Below are 19,948 nucleotides of genomic sequence, written 5' to 3'. Positions count from 1 at the left end.
CAGTATCTCCTTCTGTGCATAGAACTCTCAGTAAGGCCCAGTGCACACCGAGAGGTTTTTTGAGCGATCCGCCGGCCGCATCCGCCTATAAAAACGCTTGGCTAATGCAATGGGATGGTGCACACCGGCGGTTTGAGGTTTTTGCCAAGCCGCAAACGTGCCTCCTGCAGCGCGTTTGCGGGTTTCTGAAGCGTTTCGTCCTCAATGTAAAGTATAGGAAAAACGCAAACCGCTCTGAAAAACGCTACTTCAGAGCGGTTTGCCAGGCATTTTTGTTACAGTAGCTGTTCAGTAACAGCTTTTACTGTAACAATATGTGTAATCTGCTACACAAAAACGCACCCAAAACCGCTAGGTATGTTTAGAAAACCTCTCTAAACATACCTAGAATCGCTCTGAAATCAGCTCCCAAAACCGCTAGCGTATTGCGGATCTGCTAGCGGTTTTGGTGTGCACTGGGCCTAACAAACATTCCATACAGATCACCTGGCAGAACTAAAGTTGTCACCACCTGGGATACATTTCAGAATATAAATCGGAGAGAGGAAAGAATCGACAATGGGCAAACACTGACTAAATAATCTATAAATGAATATTGTAAAAATATATAAGCAATTTTATTTAATGTTATTTTTACTACAGCTCCTCTTTACGCCTAACCCTGGGGGGCAAAGCAGGTCATTTTGCTGCTTGCTCACTGCCGCGCAGTGCCTAACTTGTTTCCAGCACCTGCCGCCAATCCCCCCCCCCCCAAACTAATCTATTCGAGAAAATGTAATGATTTCTGGTGGGAAAGGTGATATCGGCTACTGATTGGAATATTCATTCCCGGGTTACCATGCCTCTTTAATCACCCCCCACGTCTAACTTTGACCATCCCCCTCCCCCGGCCACCAGTCCCATGGAGAAGAAAACACAGTTTGCACCTGCACTTCACATGTCTGCATTTAATTATAAATGACTGATCTGATTGGCTGAGCATTTTGCACAGGTGAATGAATCACACTTCCATTGCATCAGACTGTCCCGCTTCCTCTATGTCTGCTGCCATTTATATCCCTTCCTGGAACCACAGCGCACATTGGCAAACAGCGACGCGCTCACAGTCAACACTAAACTTTACTTTGGCTCCTTGTTTTTTCCCTTAGCATTTACATGTCATGTCTCAGGTTCCACACAGGCTGCAGTAACACAGACCTTCCACTGAAGGCTGAACTCACAGCTGCAAAATGTGGTCTCATCTTCCTGATAAATATTGACAAATCATTACTGGGGGGTTGGAACGTCACTGGCTGCCATTAATCGCACTGTACACTGAAATACTGGTGCGCTTTAAAGGACCACTACAGAAAAAAAGTAAGTAGTTAAAATCTGACAGGTTTTGGACTAGTCAATCTCCTCATGTGGGATTCTCAGGGTTTTCTTTGTTTTCAAAACCATTTCCTGAATGGCAGTTGAAAACTCTAACTGACAAAATCGTATGCACCTGAGTAGGGAGGCTGGCAGATACAGTGGGTTGCAAAAGTATTCGGCCCCCTTGAAGTTTTCCACATTTTGTCACATTACTGCCACAAACATGCATCAATTTTATTGGAATTCCACATGAAAGACCAATACAAAGTGGTGTACACAGGAAAAGTGGAACGAAAACCGTACATGATTCCAAACATTTTTTACAAATCAATAACTGCAAAGTGGGGTGTGCGTAATTATTCGGCCCCCTGAGTCAATACTTTGTAGAACCACCTTTTGCTGCAATTACAGCTGCCAGTCTTTTAGGGTATGTCTCTACCAGCTTTGCACATCTAGAGACTGAAATCCTTGCCCATTCTTCTTTGCAAAACAGCTCCAGCTCAGTTAGATTAGATGGACAGCGTTTGTGAACAGCAGTTTTCAGATCTTGCCACAGATTCTGGATTGGATTTAGATCTGGACTTTGACTGGGCCATTCTAACACATGGATATGTTTTGTTTCAAACCATTCCATTGTTGCCCTGGCTTTATGTTTAGGGTCATTGTCCTGCTGGAAGGTGAACTTCCGCCCCAGTCTCAAGTCTTTTGCAGTCTCCAAGAGGTTTTCTTCCAAGTTTGCCCTGTATTTGGCTCCATCCATCTTCCCATCAACTCTGACCAGCTTCCCTGTCCCTGCTGAAGAGAAGCACCCCCCAGAGCATGATGCTGCCACCACCATATTTGACAGTGGGGATGGTGTGTTCAGAGTGATGTGCAGTGTTAGTTTTCCGCCACCATAGCGTTTTGCATTTTGGCCAAAAAGTTCAATTTTAGTCTCATCTGACCAGAGCACCTTCTTCCACATGGTTGCTGTGTCCCCCACATGGCTTGTGGCAAACTGCAAACAGGACTTCTTACGCTTTCTGTCAACAATGCCTTTCTTCTTGTCACTCTTCCATAAAGGCCAACTTTGTACAGTGCATGACTAATAGTTGTCCTATGGACAGAGTCTCCCACCTGAGCTGTAGATCTCTGCAGCTCGTCCAGAGTCACCATGGGCCTCTTGACTGCATTTCTGATCAGTGCTCTCCTTGTTCAGCCTGTGAGTTTAGGTGGACAGCCTTGTCTTGGTAGGTTTACAGTTGTGCCATACGCCTTCCATTTCTGAATGATAGCTTGAACAGTGCTCCATGGGATGTTCAAGGCTTTGGAAACTTTTTGTAGCCTAAGCCTGCTTTAAATTTCTCAATAATTTTATCCCTGACCTGTCTTGTGTTTTCTTTGGACTTCACGGTGTTGTTGCTCCCAATATTCTCTTAGACAACCTCTGAGGCCCTCACAGAGCAGCTGTATTTGTACTGACATTAGATTACACACAGGTGCACTCTATTTAGTCATTAGCACTCATCAGGTAATGTCTATAGGCAACTGACTGCACTCAGATCAAAGGGGGCCGAATAATTATGCACACACCACTTTGCAGTTATTTATTTGTAAAAAATGTTTGGAATCATGTACGATTTTTGTTCCACTTCTCACGTGTACACCACTTTGTATTGGTCTTTCATGGGGAATTCCAATAAAATTGATGCATGTTTGTGGCAGTAATGTGACAAAATGTGGAAAACTTCAAGGGGGCCGCATACTTTTGCAACCCACTGTATCTTACTATTTTAGCATTTATACTGCCATTCAGGAAATGCCTTTGAAAGCTAAGAAAACCCTAAGAATCCCCCATGAGGAGATAGACTAGTCCAAAGCCTGCCAGTTCTGCAGTTAAATTGCTAACTTTTTTTTTTTTTTTTTTTTTTTTTTTGCTGTAATGGTCTTTTAACTGATAAACTGTTCCACAGCAGTGGCTTGTGAAAAAGCTTGCAGTTGAAATTCATATAATGTGTAGTGACCCATAGGGAAGCATAGACGTTACTTTCACCTGGGCTGCAAGTCAGTTGTCTGGCTAGTAAGTAGTAACCTCCTCCTGCCCAGACTGAGCTCCCATAAGCCCTTGCTACATGGCTGTCAGCGTGCCAAGGCACTGGAGGAGCTGTGGGCGAGGCTTGTTTAGTTCAGTGTATAGGAATTAGGGCCCTTTTCCACCAGCGCGTTTGCGCTGGCTGAATCGCAAAGTCGCAAACCGCTAGCGATTTTACAATCACTACGGTTTGCTTTTTAACATAGGAATCGCGGTAGGTCATTTCCACTACCGCGATTCGTTTTTTACCCGAAAGCGAACGCGCAGCGGAGCGATATTTGCCGCGATTTTGCTATGCAGTGCATAGCATAGCAAAATCGCGGCTGCAAAACGTCGGGGAATCGCCGGTTTTGCGATTCAGCAATCGCTAGCGTTCAGCGTGAACGCTAGCGACTGCAGGTGGAAAAGGGCCCTTAGGGTATTAAAGCAAAAACAAAAAAGTATTTGGCTTGAGGAATGCCCTATAAACAATAGGACAGGAACACAATTATGCAATGAGTAAAAGTTTATCTCTGATCCACTTTAAATTCAGCAGTATGAGGCGATTTCCATTAAATAAGTCCTGGTAGTGCTTTGCCAACTGGAATGTGGCACTATATTTAGACAACTTTTAAGTGTCTGCTTTGCATAAAATATTCTGCTGGTAAAATCATCCTATAGCAGCCCGGCTGCTCTGCTGCTGCTGCCGATAACTAGGTCACCCCAGCCTGTTCTCATATTCTTGGAGATGCATATGGGAAGGGAAAAGGCAATGTTTGCAGAGAGAAACTCAATGTCTTCCTGTTTGGCTCCATATTCTACAAAGGTTAATGACTACCATTATCTCAGCCTCATTTGTATGTGGGTAAGAGACCCACCAGTACTCCACGGCATAACTAAGATGAACTGAGAGACAGCAGTTTCATCGTTTGCTGCCAGTCAGTGGATTAGTGCAGGTTATAAGGGAAGGAGGTACCCCAAAAAGTATGAAACACTTAAAAACAGAATAAAAGGGTAAGAGGAATTTACCGCAGGATGGCACATGGTTTAGGGCAAAAAAATAGTTTATTTTTTGAAAAAAACAAACAGATGATGCGTTTCACAGCAGTCGAACTGCTTCTTCAGACTCCTGTGGAACGCGTTGCCTGGTGTGTTTTGTTTGTTTGTTTGTTTTTTACAAATAAGCTACATCTTTTTTACCCGTAAGCCTCGTTCACATCTGCTGCGCTGAAAAACGTGTTAAAGCGCAGGGTAAAAAACGCATGCGCTTGTGCGCGCTTTCGTCCGCGTTTCTGTGCGTTGCGCTGCGCTTCTTTAAAGCACGTTTTGCTTACTGTAGCAGCAGCAGTTGTCAATAAAACTTTGTTTTTGTATGTAAATGTATTTTTTTCTCCAATTAGGGGTAAAAAATGCATGCGCTTCTATGCGCTTGTACGCGCTTCTATGCGCTAAAAAAGCGGACCCATTCACTTGCATTGCTGTGCGCTTTCCAGCTCAACGCACAGAAATGCCTGCAACACTACGTTTCTGTAACGCTGCTCAGCGCAGCGCATAGATGTGAACCAGCTACATTTAGTTACATGGAAAAATCAATACCTTGCTGATCGCACAGGGCAATGCGCTGTGAAAAGCGCACAGAAACGGCCCTGATGTGAACGAGGCCTTAACCATGTGTCATCCTGAGTTAAAAAGGAACTTCAGCGAAAAGGGGAATAACATGAATCAATACATTGCAAAGTGAGAAATTAAAAAATAGAGAGAGATCAAGATATGATTGATATTCGCCATGCAATTTGTTCATATTCATAATCAGCCTGCACGTAATCATCTTGACTACTGGTAGACATGAGAAAAAAAAAGGAAACACAAACTGCCATTATCTATAACCACACCCCCTAACAATGCGATAGGCTAAAAGGTTTTTTTTGTTTTTTTTAATAGCTATACATGATACATATGCACAAAGAGAGATACTGGTTACTTGGTAGCTGGGAAAAGCCATTATTTCCCACGATGCAACAAGGTTCACAGACATAAAACTGTTAGGACCATGGTCATGACATCACACTGTGGGAGGAGTTTCACCTCAATAGCAGCCACACAGACCCTCCTGATGATCTATTTGAGAAAAGGTAAAGCTTCCTTATGGGAAAGGGGGTATCAGCTACTTGGTTACAGTTCCTCTTTAAGTTCCTCTTACCTTTCAAACTATTTTTAAGTGTTTTATACTTTTTATGGTACCTGCCTCCCTCTCAAGTTACCCCCTATGGGGGTTGTTATCAGTTCAGGCCATTGACAGTCTCCCCCTTTGTGACCCTACACAGTTTCTGGAAAGTAAGAAAATCAATTCAAGAAATGTGTGATTGAATACATCTCACCTAAAGTTTATATACTGTGGTTTGCGTTCTACAACCCAGGATTGTGAATACCACTTTTATTGGTCTTATTTTTACTATTTTCATAACTTACTACACCATAGGGGACTCCTTGTTTCTCCTGTGCTCTGTCCTGTTTCTAGAAGTTTTCCAGACCTCTGTGATTAGTGCGGGTGTTGGGAGTGGGAGTTTCTGGATTGTCTCATAGGGTAGATGGTCAAAGATATGCAAATCATTCTGGCTTGCATGCAAATTGTAGGCAGCTTGAAACAGGGCCAATCAGAAGTGACAGGAAGTTAATTCGATTGGCCCATTTCCAAGATGCATATAGATTGCATGCAAGCTGGAATTTTTTTTTAATTTCACTGAGCATCTCTGTCTCATAGCAACAGCATCTCCACAGGGAGTGCAGCCAGTTCTGTTGCCATGGTTGCAGAGATGAGCTTACTGTCAGTTTGTGAATTCTTAGTCGCCTACTGAAATGAAAAGATGATTTTTAATAACATTGAATTATTAAAATACCGTGCAGCACAGATCTACAGCAGAGACGAGCAACAAAATTGATACGTGGGATGGAAGGTCTCACTTATCGAGAAAGGTTAGATAAACTGGGTTTATTTAGTCTAGAGAAAAGACGCCTTAGAGGGGATCTAATTAACATGTATAAATACATCAGAGGGCAATATAATGGCTTGGCGGATGAGCTTTTTGTCCCTAGGCCTTCTGAAAGGACTAGAGGACATGATCTGCGCATGGAGGAAAAACATTTTAGCCATTTATTTAGGAAAGGGTTCTTCACAGTAAGAGTGATTAAGATGTGGAATGCATTGCCACAGGAAGTCGTCATGGCAAACTCTATACCTGCATTTAAAGGGGGCTTAGATGCTTTCCTTGCGTTGAAAGACATCCATGGCTACAATTACTAGGTAATGCCTAATGATGTTGATCCAGGGATTTTATCTGATTGCCATCTGGAGTCGGGAAGGAATTTTTCCCTTTAGGGGCTAATTGGACCATGCCTTGTAAGGGTTTTTTCGCCTTTCTCTGGATCAACAGGGATATGTGAGGGAGCAGGCTGGTGTTGTATTTTGTTCTCTGGTTGAACTCGATGGACGTATGTCTTTTTTCAACCAAAATAACTATGTAACTATGTAACTAATTATTACTGCAATTTCACAATGAGCGTGGAACTTCCCTTTAGGCTGGAAGCACACTTGACCGTGTAGAGGACGAGTTTTCTGCCATTAGCGTTTGTCTTTTTCCTCTTCATTTTGCACTAACCCGTGGCTGGATTTCTGGAGAGTCCACAAAGTCCTGGGCCCCCTATCCTTTGTACAACCCTAGGGACAAAAGGGTTCATCTGCCACGCTTTTGTACTGCCCTCTGATGTATTTATACATGTTAATCACTCTCAGTCACCTTTTTTTTTCAAATCAAGTAGACCCAGTTTGTCCAGCCTTTCTTGGTAAGTGAGCTCTTCCATCCCTCCGATTAATTTAGTTGTTTGTCTTTGTTCTCGTTCTAGAGGTCAATGTCCTTTCTATAGTGTGGTGCTCAAAAACTGTATCCCGTACCCCAGATGTGGCCTCACAAGTGATTCATACAGAGGGAGTAGTATACTAGCATCTTGAGATATTATTTCCCTTTTTATGCATCCTGGAATTTGATTTGCTTTAGCTACTGCTGCTTGGCATTGTATACAATTACTTAGCTTGTTAGCATCTAGTATTCTCAAGTCCTTCTCCAAGTCTGATGTTCTCAGCTGTATGCCATTTATTTTATATGGTGCTCTACCACTGGTCCATCCAAGGTTTTACCTTTATCGACATTAAATTCCATCTGCCATGAGCCTGCCCATATGGCCGTGTTGTCAAGGTTCTGTTGTAATATGTATGCCACTGTCCGTTTTAGTGTTGATAATTCTACATAATTTTGTATCATCTGCAAAGATGGCTACATTACTCTGTATTCCATCTACTAAATCATTAATACATAAATTGTAAAGAATTGGACCATGTACAATGTATGTACAATAAAAGCTGTTTGTACTAGAGGTAGTCCCTGACTTACAAACGCCCACCTTGGAACGACCCGCTGATACGAACGCTATGGATTCTCTGTGGGAACAAGTTAAAAAAAGAGTTGAAGTTGTAGTTTTTGAGAAAATCGATATTAAAAAATGTCAAAGAAAAAATGGCTTTTAAACATAAATAAGCAAGTACAGGTGGCAGAGGTGACACAGAGGGGGGCACAGAGGAGGTACAGGGGACAAAGATAGCACAGTGTTCCGACTAAAGAATACATTCAGGTTAAGAACAAACCTACAGTCCCTATCTCGTTCGTTAACCGGGGACTACCTGTACTTTAAAACTTTGTATCTGTTGTAAGGCATACTTCCTAAGTTTATGCAATTCTTTCACTAACTATTTTGTTATGCAATTAGAAATGTGAATGTTTGTAGACCGTAGATATGTTGGACTATGTGGGGGGCATAAGACCCCCGCCATGAGGTCCCAGTAGTGAGCTGGGTCAGGTACAGAGGACAGGGATAAACTGTGTCTGGCTTTATAGAGGAACTCCTAGCTCAAGGCCTGCAGTAAATTACATGGAATGACAGAGAAATGCTTGTATTTTGCACACAATGACAATACAGTGTGGTCCTTCAGACTTGAGCCCCGCAGATCCGTGTCAAGTGCGGCTGTAGAAATCGCTTGGCGTGAGGATGGGGAAGTCTTTACAAGGTCTCCTGAGCAGGAAATTACACAGATCTAATTCCAGGAGATAACAGGAGATGTAATTCGGGAAGATCAGGGGGAATTATAGTGGACACACAGATGTAATTCTGGTAGATAATAGAGCTCTTTATCCCTACCTGCGCTGGCATACTGTCAGTGGAATGTGAGCAGTAGCTATGGCAACATCACCGCCTTATAACTGTATAGGGTGCAGCTGCTCCAATACCTCATGAGGTGTCCCTAAACTCCAAATCATTAAGGCCCCTTTTACACTTAAAGAGAAACTCCGACCAAGAATTGCACTTTATCCCAATCAGTAGCTGATACCCCCTTTTACATGAGAAATCTATTCCTTTTCACAAACAGACCATCAGGGGGCGCTGTATGACTGATATTGTGGTGAAACCCCTCCCACAAGAAACTCTGAGGACCGTGGTACTCCTGGCAGTTTCCTTTCTGTAAACCTCGTTGCATTGTGGGAAATAGCTGTTTACAGGTGTTTCCAACTGCCAAGAAAGCATGCAGCAGCTACATCACCTGCCAACAGTAAAAATGTCACCATGTGATAAATGTCAGCATGTAAATCAGGGATTTAAAATATTTTACAATGGGCAAAAACTGACTAAATCATTTATACATAATTATTGTAAAAATGAAGCACTTTTTTTATTACATTATTTTCACTGGAGTTCCTCTTTAACACACTTCTTTTGTGTTGCATTAAGCCCAATTTACACTTCAGTTGGTACTTGTTTTTTTTTTTTTCTTCTCCATAGCAGTGCATTATGAAAAATCTTTCAGTTAAAACGCGTATAGTGTGAACTGAGCCATTGGGAAACATGGGCATTACTTTGAAAATCAGTTGTCCTTTCAGTTATAACTGAGAGCAACTGATTAAGTGTAACCGGCCTTACTCTATCTAAAAGCAGGGTTACGCAACAGCACAGAAAATGTATGGGGCCTAGTACACTAACCTTGTTGCATGGTCTTGCACCGGAAGCTTCCGATCCACTGCCGCAAAAATGGTTACGGAAGCCAGGCCTAAAGGTGGCCACACAATATACAATTTTTTTATACATTTTTTTTTTTTGCATTCGAGAATTTTACGATGGATTTTTCCATTTGATTGTAACTTTTGATGTATGTCACCAATGTATTGTGTTGGATTTTTCCCCAATTATGAAAAGAACAATTGAAAACTCTGAAAAAAATGGCTAAGGTCTAGAAAGCAAGGAATTGACAATTTATCCTACACCATTCAGATTTCGGATAAATTCAAAATTTTCCGCCATTACTGATTGACTTACTGGTATATAGAAAAAAATGGGAAACTTGATAACAGTTCTCATTTGAAAAATAAATAAACGTTTAATTTTTCAGTGTGATCGATTGTTTTTTATTATTAATAATATTGTTATTGATTTATAAAGCGCAAACATATTCCGTGGCGCTGTACATAGTATGAAAACAAACAAGGGGTACATAATGATACAGACAATGATATACATCAAATATGGACACTGGTACAAAATACAGAACTGGTGGTTACCATGACAGATGTAACATGATGAATAAAATGTATAACAAAGAGTGAGCTACGAAATGAACACCAAAATCCAAGACACAAAAGGGTGGGAGAGCCCTGCCCCTGCGAGCTTACAATCTAAAGGAATGGGGGTGAGGGAACAAGAGGTGGGGGTTTTATCACAAATGGTAAAACCATATTGTTTTTTGTATGGTGTGTGGCCTCCTTGAGGAAAGGCTTTATGATTAAAGGACCACTATCGCGAAAAAAGTAGGCAGTTAAAGGATACCCGAAGTGACATGTGGCATGATGAGATAGACATGTGTATGTACAGTGCCTAGCACACAAATAACTAGGCGGTGTTCCTTTTTTTCTTTCTCTAACTGAAAGAGTTAAATATCAGGTATGTAAGTGGCTGACTCAGTCCTGACTCAGACAGGAAGTGACTACAGTGTGACCCTCACTGATCAGAAATTCACCCTTTTACCTCTTTCCTGCTCTCAGAAGTCATTTTCTGCTAGGAAAGTGTTTTATAGTTGGAATTTCTTATCAGTGAGGGTCAAGACTGAGTCAGCCACTTACATACCTGATATTTAACTCTTTCATACAGAGAAAGAAAAAAAGGAACACAGCATAGTTATTTGTGTGCTAGGCACTGTACATACACATGTCTATCTCATCATGTCACATGTCACTTTGGGTATCCTTTAAAATATAACAGAACCTGTCGGTTCTGTCAGATTTGAACTGCCTACTTTTTTCACGATAGTGGTCCTTTAAAAATAATTTACAGCAAATATAGGTGAAAAGGATTAACTAGGAGGTTCATATTTTTAACTTTTTATCTCCCCTCAGTCCACCCTCGGCTATGTGGCGTTGCTGATCAGCACCTTCCACGTGTTAATCTACGGATGGAAGCGCGCCTTTGAGGAGGAGTATTACCGCTTTTACACACCGCCAAGTTTCATCATCTCGCTGGTCCTCCCAACCATCGTCATCCTGGGCAAGATTGTGCTGCTGTGTCCGTGCGTCAGCAGGAAGCTGCGACTCATCAAGCGAGGCTGGGAGAAGAGCCACTTCAAAGAGAACTCAAGCAGTAATGCAGCCCACGTCTCCCCGGAGAGGGTCACCGTCATGTGATGGGAGACCTCCATCTACATGTTGTCAGTACATCACTTACCTGACTGGCCAGCAGGGGGCACAATATCCTGCAGTGGCAACAAACTACTGGAGAACAGAATGTCCTGGGCCTAATTTATCAAAAGCGCAAGGAGGAATATTTGTATTACCTAAAGCATCCAATCAGATTGTTCCGTTCATTTCTTGCCCCTGCAGTGGACAGCTGTCAGTGGGAAACTGCTGGGTTGCTAGGAGCAATAATAAGTGGAGAAAGTAATAATGATTTACAATGTATTCCAAGGCTTAAAGCACACCTCTCATGAGGGAAACCAAGCAGTTACCTTGTGAAAAAAACCTGCATGTCAAAATGACTGGAAGTTCCAACGTTGCAGATTGTGCCATATGAAAGCAAAGCTGAAACAAAAAACAAAACTAAAAAAAAGACTAAAAAAAAGAAAAGACATAATGAATTGAATGTGTAGTACTAATGACGAATAGCACATTAGTAGCAAAGAAATGAGTCTCATTTTTTATTTTCATTTATAAAGCTTTTTATGTTTTATATAACATTGCACCATTCTGTCATATTTGTATTTAGAAACCACAGCCTGTCTTTTAAGCTATAAAACAAATGGGCTGCAAACTGTCAGAGGGATGTACCGGTGGAGCTATATAACAACACTAGGTCCAATTAGGGACTAAATAGCCCTATAAGAGTACTAAAACCTAATTGCCTTTATTATTAAAAGTAATATGCATGTATACCAATCAAACTAGGAGAAAGAAAGACTGGGAGGGTCCTTGTTTATCCCCTCCCCCCCAACCCCCACTCCAAACAGTGTTTCATGGAGCAACTATCTCCCAGGTTTCTTTAAAGGGACTCCGAGCTCACAATAAAAAAGAAAGTTGAACTCACCTGGGGCTTTCTCCAGCCCAGTGCTGGTCGGGAGGTCCCACGACGGCGATTAAAGCGCGCATGCGCAGTACTTTCACGCCGGTCGCCGTGATGACGCGAGGTGGCCGGCGTGTGACGGCATCCGCGTCATACGCGGAAGGAGCAGCCCGACACTCGGGAGAGTGTCGCCCGGGCTGCGGCCTGTCAGCCATTCCGGATCGGGGTGTTGGAGAGGAGCCAGGACGCCGTCGTGGGACCTCCCGACCAGCACTGGGCTGGAGAAAGCCCCAGGTGAGTTCAACTTTCTTTTTTATTGTGAGCTCGGAGTCCCGGCCCGTTCAGATCAGAAATGCGGATGGCTATGCGTGCGGAACGCGTGCGGACCGCAACGCGTACGAACGCATGGCCATCCGCGTTTGTGTGCGTTGCGTGGCTGATCCCATCACTAAAAAGTGAATGGGACAGCCACGCGTTTTTGCAAAATCTGCGTGCAGCATGCGTTCCCGGATCGCACAGGTCCGGAACGCATGCAGTGTGAACATCAGACATTGCACTCTATGCAATGTCTGATGTCGTGCGTTTTGGCCACCTGCACGCGTTTCCAAAACGCGGCTGGAAACGCGTGCAGTGTGAACGGGCCCTAAGGATATATCACACTTTAAAATATACATTTGTTTTAACATACAAAGGCAATTACCTGTTAGTACCCTTATAGGGCTATGTAGTCCCTTAGTGGACCTAGTGTGAGCTATAAAACAAAGCAGAAATAATGACCCTTTGAATTTTCCTGCAGTAAAACCTTATCTCAAGCTGTCTCTCTCACTGTTTCTTGGCTGTTTAAGTGCTTCAGAAAACAGGACTGTATTCAGCCCAGTGGGTGAAATAGCTCAGAGAAGCACTTTTGCATAGATGACAATTGAAGTTTTTTAACTTCCTGTACTGGTAAACAATATGAGACTCTTTTTCTTTGCTACTAATGTTCTATTTCTTAGCTGTACTATATATAAAATTCATTATCTCAAGTTTATTTTAGCTTCAGGTTTTCTTTAAAGAGGAACTCCAGTGAACATTTTACTGTTGGCAGGTGATGTAGCTGCTGCATGGTTTTTGGCAGTTGGAAACAGCTGTAAACAGTTATTTCCCACAATGCAACAAGGTTCACAGACAGGAAACTGACAAAAAAAAAGTTCAAACTTTTCTTGTGGGAGGGGTTTCTTGTGGGAGAGGTTTCACCGCAATATCAGTCATACAGCGCCCCCTGATGGTCTGTTTGTGAAAAGGAATAGATTTCTCATGTAAAAGGGGGTATCAGCTACTGATCGGGATAAAGTTCAATTTTTGGTCGGAGTTTCTCTTTAAGGAAAATGTAAATGCCAAGAGTGAGTTTAGCTACACAGCTTCCCTATTGGTCCAAGTCGCCTGTCCTATTTGAGGACCAGTTGGAGGTGGAAGGGTGCGTACACACGTCCATTTTTTATTCGCCAGTTTTACCACTTTCATGTCATATGAGGACCAACCAGATTTTAAATACTATGAACAGAGAGTGTAGATAAGCTCTCATACTATATGGAGGTGGTAAAATTGGCCAGTGATTGGCCAATCGTAATTGAATGTGTGTATGCAACCTTGAAGGTCCACTATCGCAAAACACTTTGGAAAATCTAAAATAAATGTAAACACATACAAATAAAAAATACGATTCCTCCAGAGTAAATTGAGCCATAAATTACTTTTCTCCTAAGTTGCTGTCACTTACAGTAGGTACTAGAAATCAGACAGAACTGACAGGTTTTTGACTAGTCAATCACCTAATGTTTTTTTTTTGTATTTTGTTTATTTTGTACAAAAGTAATCCCTGGAAAGAATCCATACAAAGATGCAGCCCCACCACCACCTGTTTGCACACTATTTTGGCAGTTGGACTGATCAACTGCCATTCACTAAGTGCTTTTGAAATAAAGAAAACCCGGAAAATCCCCCATGAGGAGATGATCTAGTCCAAAACCTGTCTGTTCTGTCAGATTTCTACTACCTGCTGAAAGTGACAACGACATGGGAGAAAAGTAATTTCTAGCTCATTTTCCTCTGGGAGCACTGTACTTCTTAGGTCGTATGTGTTTAAAGTATTTTACATTTTACAATTTTTGCGATAGTGTTCCTTTAAGATGTTGGAGGGGTGGGATTGAGCTCGACAGGAAAAAGTCAAAATTTGCATTTTTCTTCGGCCTCCTATGCTTCTGGATCCTCTGATCACTTTGATGTGTTATTTTATTTATCTTTTAATTATGTGTTTTTACATCCTAAGCTCAGTTTCCATCCCGCAACTTCATCAAAGGTTTCTCTAATTATTTTTTCACAGTTCCTAGCAGTCACTTCTAATTAAATGTAACACGTTTTTTTTTTCTTCTTTCCACACTCGTGATTAACAAGGCCTATTATTTCCAGCAACCATACTTCATTTTTTTCTGTTTACAATTCCCTTCCTTGTGCCAAATACACGTCGCCTACAAAGCATGACGGAAGCCATTTTGTGAGGCTGTTGCCGCCGGGTTACAATGTTCTCAGTGACACTTCAAAATGGTTTCTTGAATGCTGCGACTATATTGTAATGAGTGTTGTTAATTTTAGATCCTGCCATTTATAAATAATCAGCCTTTTCTCCCTTCCTGCTACCCCCCACTTTAGTGAGTAGCAATGACTTGATCTACGTCATGGTGGGGTTGGGTCAGCTGTGATCCTCACCGTACTGCCATTGGCTGGCATTCTGGGAGGAGGCGTGATCAGCCCCGCCCCTCCATGACGCGGACTGCCTCACTTACCTGGCTGAGGGCTGGAAGGAGAAAGGGGGATTGTAAAGAGCCGTAGGGTGTTGGCGGAGAAACACCGGTGACCAGTGATCCGTTACCTGTTAGCCCTGCAAGTTACTATTGTTATGTTGTGAAAGGAAGCACTTTTCCGTTGTAAATGTAATTACATTTTTTTTTATAATTGCATTTCTAAGAAACGCAGTTGTAAAAATTGTTCTTGAACTTTTTGAACTAGCTTTGAATGGCCAATTCACATATAAGGCCACGTTCCTTCTGGCATTAAAACGTTCTGTTTAGAGGAACGAAACAGAATGGATACAAACAGAAACCAATGGTTCCTGTGCAAAGCAATAGGATTCATTCACATCTGTCCATTTGGAACAGGTCCATTCCGACAAGCGAAACCCAACTGCATGATAATTCCAGGTCCACCGGTATCGCGTTCCATTTGGGTCCCTGCATGGAAACAACGCTGGTATACCAATCCCAGAGCCCCATCAGGCTCCCGTTAATTAATAAATCAATAGAAGGATACATAGACCCAGCGAGGATTCTCATTGGTTCACTGAATAATCGACCAATGAAAACCCTCCCTGGTCCTCAGGGAGGATACACATTAGTCTTTTACATGCCAATGGGAGCCTGGTACTTCTGATGAGTCTCGTTGATCTGTATACCATTGTTTCTTCTGTGCAGAGGACCCCGAGCAGTGGTGCCAGCAGGGCTAGATTTTGGGGCCACAAAGGCCTGAGTCTTGGGCGGCAGCTTGCCAAGGGGCGGCTGGACATGGATGAGGGAGTGCAGCCTATGGAAGAAGAGCCTGTAAATGTATTATGGAAGCTGCAATTAAGGAGAAACACATGGATATAGGGAGCCACTGCTGCTCAGGGGATCTGTATATAACTGAAGGGGCTGCTGTATGTGAAGGTTAGACATGGAAGAGGGGGCTGCACAAGGAATAGGAGGGGGTGCTGTACGTGAAGGTTAGACATGGAAGAGGGGGCTGCACAAGGAATAGGAGGGGGTGCTGTACATGAAGGTTAGACATGGAAGAGGGGGCTGCACATGGAAAGGGAGCTGCAAGAAGGTTGGCCTAGGAGTGGAAAAACTATAAATCAGGCCATGGGTGCCAGTGGCGGGGGGGGGAAAGAGAACGTGAAGGCGGCAGCCATCAAGTGATGCCCCATTCCCTTCTATAGAAAAGAGCTACACCACCATGATGGTCAGTGGCAGTGCTAAGCGCTGTGCATTGTATGGTTGTGGGCAAATTTAGTTATTTTCTGCTTCATAGTGGAACTATAGTTTCCAAAATAACCGGCCCTGGAAACCGATACTCTTTACTGTGTAAAAATGTTAATAAAATAACATTACTCACAAGGTAAGAGTTGTTTTTACCATGTAGTAAAGTAGCAGTGTCTGGGTGAGGCGGAGATCACAGAGAAGGTATAAGGCCGGGTTCCCACTTTAGCTGAGAAGGGACATTTTTCTGTCCGTTCTCCGCTTATTGTAAAACTGACAGTGAACAGCTCCTGTTTTATATATAGCAGTCGTTCACACTTATCACTCTGCAAGGATCCATTGGACCTGTTGTGGTAATAAGTGGACCACACTTCTATGCAGTCCACGATAATCCCGGAAGAGCAGATGTTCCTCATGTAGCCTATGGGGATAATGCATCTGCCCTGGGCTCCAAACGGACCATCAGAGCGGACACTAACTACACTGCTCCCACTGGCCGCACGTACTCCAGCACAAGTGGGAACCGAGCCTTACAGAATCATCTCTGTACTGGCAGGAACAGCAATTGTCCGGTGCCCATTGTCCTAAATGGCCAAATGTAGCAGCAGCTTTGAAAATGATTAATTCAGGTAAACCTCGGGTCAAAAATCAGATACTTATCTAAGCAGAGGTGAAGCCATCCTTGGACCCTCTGGAAGATCAGGGCCTCACTCCTCTTCATGCATGGCCGCAGGGCAGCCATCAGGGGGGGACAACTGACACTGCAGTGAGGGGCCTCTGGCTTCTGGGGGCCCTGGGCCCCCCAAAAGCGCTGGAAGGGCCGTATGTGCTGCGGCCTGTGGCTCACTAACTAGCATACTGGGCCACCACCTATACCTGGCTATCTATACTGGGGCTGGAACCACCAGACAGAAGGGGACAAGAGGTAACACAGGGGGATAAATGAAGCACAGGGGGAACAGAGGTGGACAAAAGAGGCACATGGAGAAAAGTGATGAGACGGGAACATGAGGTCACACAGAGGGACAGAAAAGAGGCACAAACTGAGGTGAGACGGAGGGGGACAAAAGAGGTACAGGAAGAAAGGAGAGGGGCAAAAGAGAACGGATAAAGGATAAGAACGGACCTACAAGTCCCTATCTCATTTGTTAACCGGACACTACCTGTATTTTGCTAGTAGTTGGCTCCACCCACAACATGCCATGATCACGCCCACTTTTTGCCGCATCACGCTGTGCGTGCGTTATCTTTAGTGTCGAAGACATGCACATTTTTTGCCGCAGCGGACTTCGTACAGGGGCACGGGGGTGGGGTGGCTAGTGGACGGGCACAGCAACCAGTAGGTGGGCCCAGGCCTGTTGATGTGTGAGGGGCCCCAAAATTTCTGATGGCGACCCTGCATGGCCGTGCCTGCACAGTAGTACGGAGTCACTCGAGATTGAGCGCCTCAAAGCACAGCTGTACTTGCGCAAACATAATTCAGATATGGGCCTCACTCCTCTTCATGCATGGCCACGCCTGCACAGTAGCACGGCGTCAGTAGTAAACGAGGGCCTCAGAGCACAGCCATACTCATGCAAACGGATTCAGATCTGTGCCTCACGCCTCTTCATGCATGGCCACGCCTGCGCAGGAGCACGGAGTCTCTAGTGAACGAGGGCTTCAAAGCACAGCTGTATTCGTGCAAATGGAATTCAGATCCGGGCCTAACTCCTCTTCTTGCGTGGCCACGCCTGTGCAGGAGCACAGAGTCACTTGTGAACGAGGGCCTAAAAGCACCACCGTACTCACGCAAATGCCACATGGTCACATTTGCATGAAGAAAAGCGTGGCCTGGAACTGAATTCCACTCTTGTCAGATTCTTTTGGGTGTCCACGAGTGGCAGCTGGTGCAAGTGACAACGTGGGAAGCCTCTACAGCAGAGGTAGGGCACCTATGGCTCGGGAGCCAGATGTGGCTCTTTTGATGTCTACATCTGGCTCCCAGACAAATCAGTAGGGGTTGATTCACTGCTCAAGCAGCGCAGCTTAGTGTGGTAGTGAAAATTACATTTTCAAAGTAGGCACGCTACTGTTGTAACGTGCACCACTAACTTACTCGCACTTTGCCCAAAACTAACGGCCACTCCAGATGTCCCACCCTGGACCCTGTCTTGTCCAGTGACTTTATAGGACGAGATCCCCGCACTTTGATTGGTCCAATAGACTGCCTGTCACTTGACAGACAGCCTATTGGGCCAAAGTGCGGGGATTGCATCCTGCAAAGTGAATCAACCCCCAAGTCAGCTAGCTAATTGTACAAGCTATTACTCGTACAATTAGCTAGCTATTTTTCTTGTAGGTATTTCTCCTGTCTGGCTCTCAGGGAGATTGTTGATGTTGCTGAAAGCCAAGAGAAGCTAAAGTCGTGTCTGACACTTCCGCTGCCTGGTGGATCAACTGTATACAAATCACCATGGTAACATGGCCCTCTGCTGCGCATGCGCACTGTCCCAGTTTGAAACATATTGTATAGCTGTCACAGAATTACATTTTAAAATATGTGGCGTTTATGGCTCTCTCAGCCAAAAAGGCTCTTGACCCCTGCTCTACAGGATCTAGACCAGGGGTCTCAAACTCGCGGCCCGCGGGCCATTTGCGGCCCTCGATACAATATTTTGTGGCCCTCGCCGGCAAAAGCTTCCTTATAGTTCGCTTCAGTGCTCCCAAGTAATCCGCCGCATCCCGCCGCTAAACGAGGGCTGCAGAACCCCCAAATCGCCCGGGGGGCAATCCGCCGGCATTTCCTGGAAGGGGCAGAGCTTTCAGCTTCAACTCTGCCCCTCCTGACGTCAATCGCCGCCTCTCCCCGCCCCTCTCTGTGAAGGTAGAGTGAGAGGGGCGGGCAGAGGCAGCGATGCGCCGCGATTGTGAAATTCCTTATGCGGCCCAGCCTCATCCTGACTTTGCCTCCTGCGGCCCCCAGGTAAATTGAGTTTGAGACCCCTGATCTAGACGCTTCCTTCTTCTTAGGTAATTTTCCAATTTTTGACCTGCGGTTTCCTCAGTTACACTTTAACGGGAGGAACTGATATCAGATGTGCACTTGCGCGGTAATGTAGATCTGTTTTAGCATAGGGGATGAGGCAAAAAGTCACTTCCGTCACATCGCGCCGTACCACGTCAGTATGAAAGTCGCACAGACTTTCATTGCCCTGCAGTGGGGTGCAGTAAAATCACCCCACCGCCCCATTGTAAAAGGGCCCTTATGATTTCCATGCATAACGCTCAAACTAGTATTAATTCTTCTATAAAACTGATCAACAATCTTACAGCTCAGCTGAATGTTTGCAAATCTTCAGTCGCCAAGATCTGTAAAGATTTTTAACTTTTTTTTCCCACAGCAATGGGCGATAACTTTTTGTAACATGCACACAGACTTGTAACTTCTGCCAAACCCATAGAGGTCTTGATAACTTTTGAAAATGATCCAGAACCGCGATCCAATCGCAGAGCATCATCAGGACAATATGTACTTCTCTCTAATGGTCTCAAAAGCAAAGATTTTTTTTTTTTTAAAGTGACACTGAAGTGAAAAAAAACGTATGATATAATGAATTGCATGTGTAGTAAGGATGATTAACAGAACATTAGTAGCAACGAAAATAGTTTCATATGTTTCTTTCAGTTATATTGCCTTTTTTTTTATAACATTGCATCATTCTTCATTATTTGCAGTTTACAACTACACTCTGCATTTTAAAAATAGAACAGAGGTAATGACTGTTTTGAACTTGCAGTAAAATCTTATCTGAAGTTGTCTTTCACAGTTTCTTTGATGTGTGAGGCCTCGTTCACATTGCGTTCCGTC

At 43.8% G+C, this 19,948-nt stretch overlaps 1 protein-coding gene across 1 annotated transcript in view; it reads left to right on the top strand.

Moving 5' to 3' along the window:
- STEAP2 (STEAP2 metalloreductase) overlaps window positions 1–12,032 on the top strand; it is a 33,783-nt gene extending 21,751 nt beyond the window's left edge. Inside the window, exon 5 of the mRNA XM_068235543.1 lies at window positions 10,894–12,032. Within this exon, the coding sequence (XP_068091644.1) occupies window positions 10,894–11,178 (285 nt within the window). The 3' untranslated portion in view covers window positions 11,179–12,032. The remainder of the gene's footprint in view (window positions 1–10,893) is intronic.
- Window positions 12,033–19,948: the final 7,916 nt, after the last annotated feature.

Source organism: Hyperolius riggenbachi, chromosome 5 (assembly GCF_040937935.1).
Source record: "Hyperolius riggenbachi isolate aHypRig1 chromosome 5, aHypRig1.pri, whole genome shotgun sequence".
Classification (NCBI taxonomy): domain Eukaryota; kingdom Metazoa; phylum Chordata; class Amphibia; order Anura; family Hyperoliidae; genus Hyperolius; species Hyperolius riggenbachi.
This window is presented reverse-complemented; position numbering and strand designations above follow the sequence as displayed.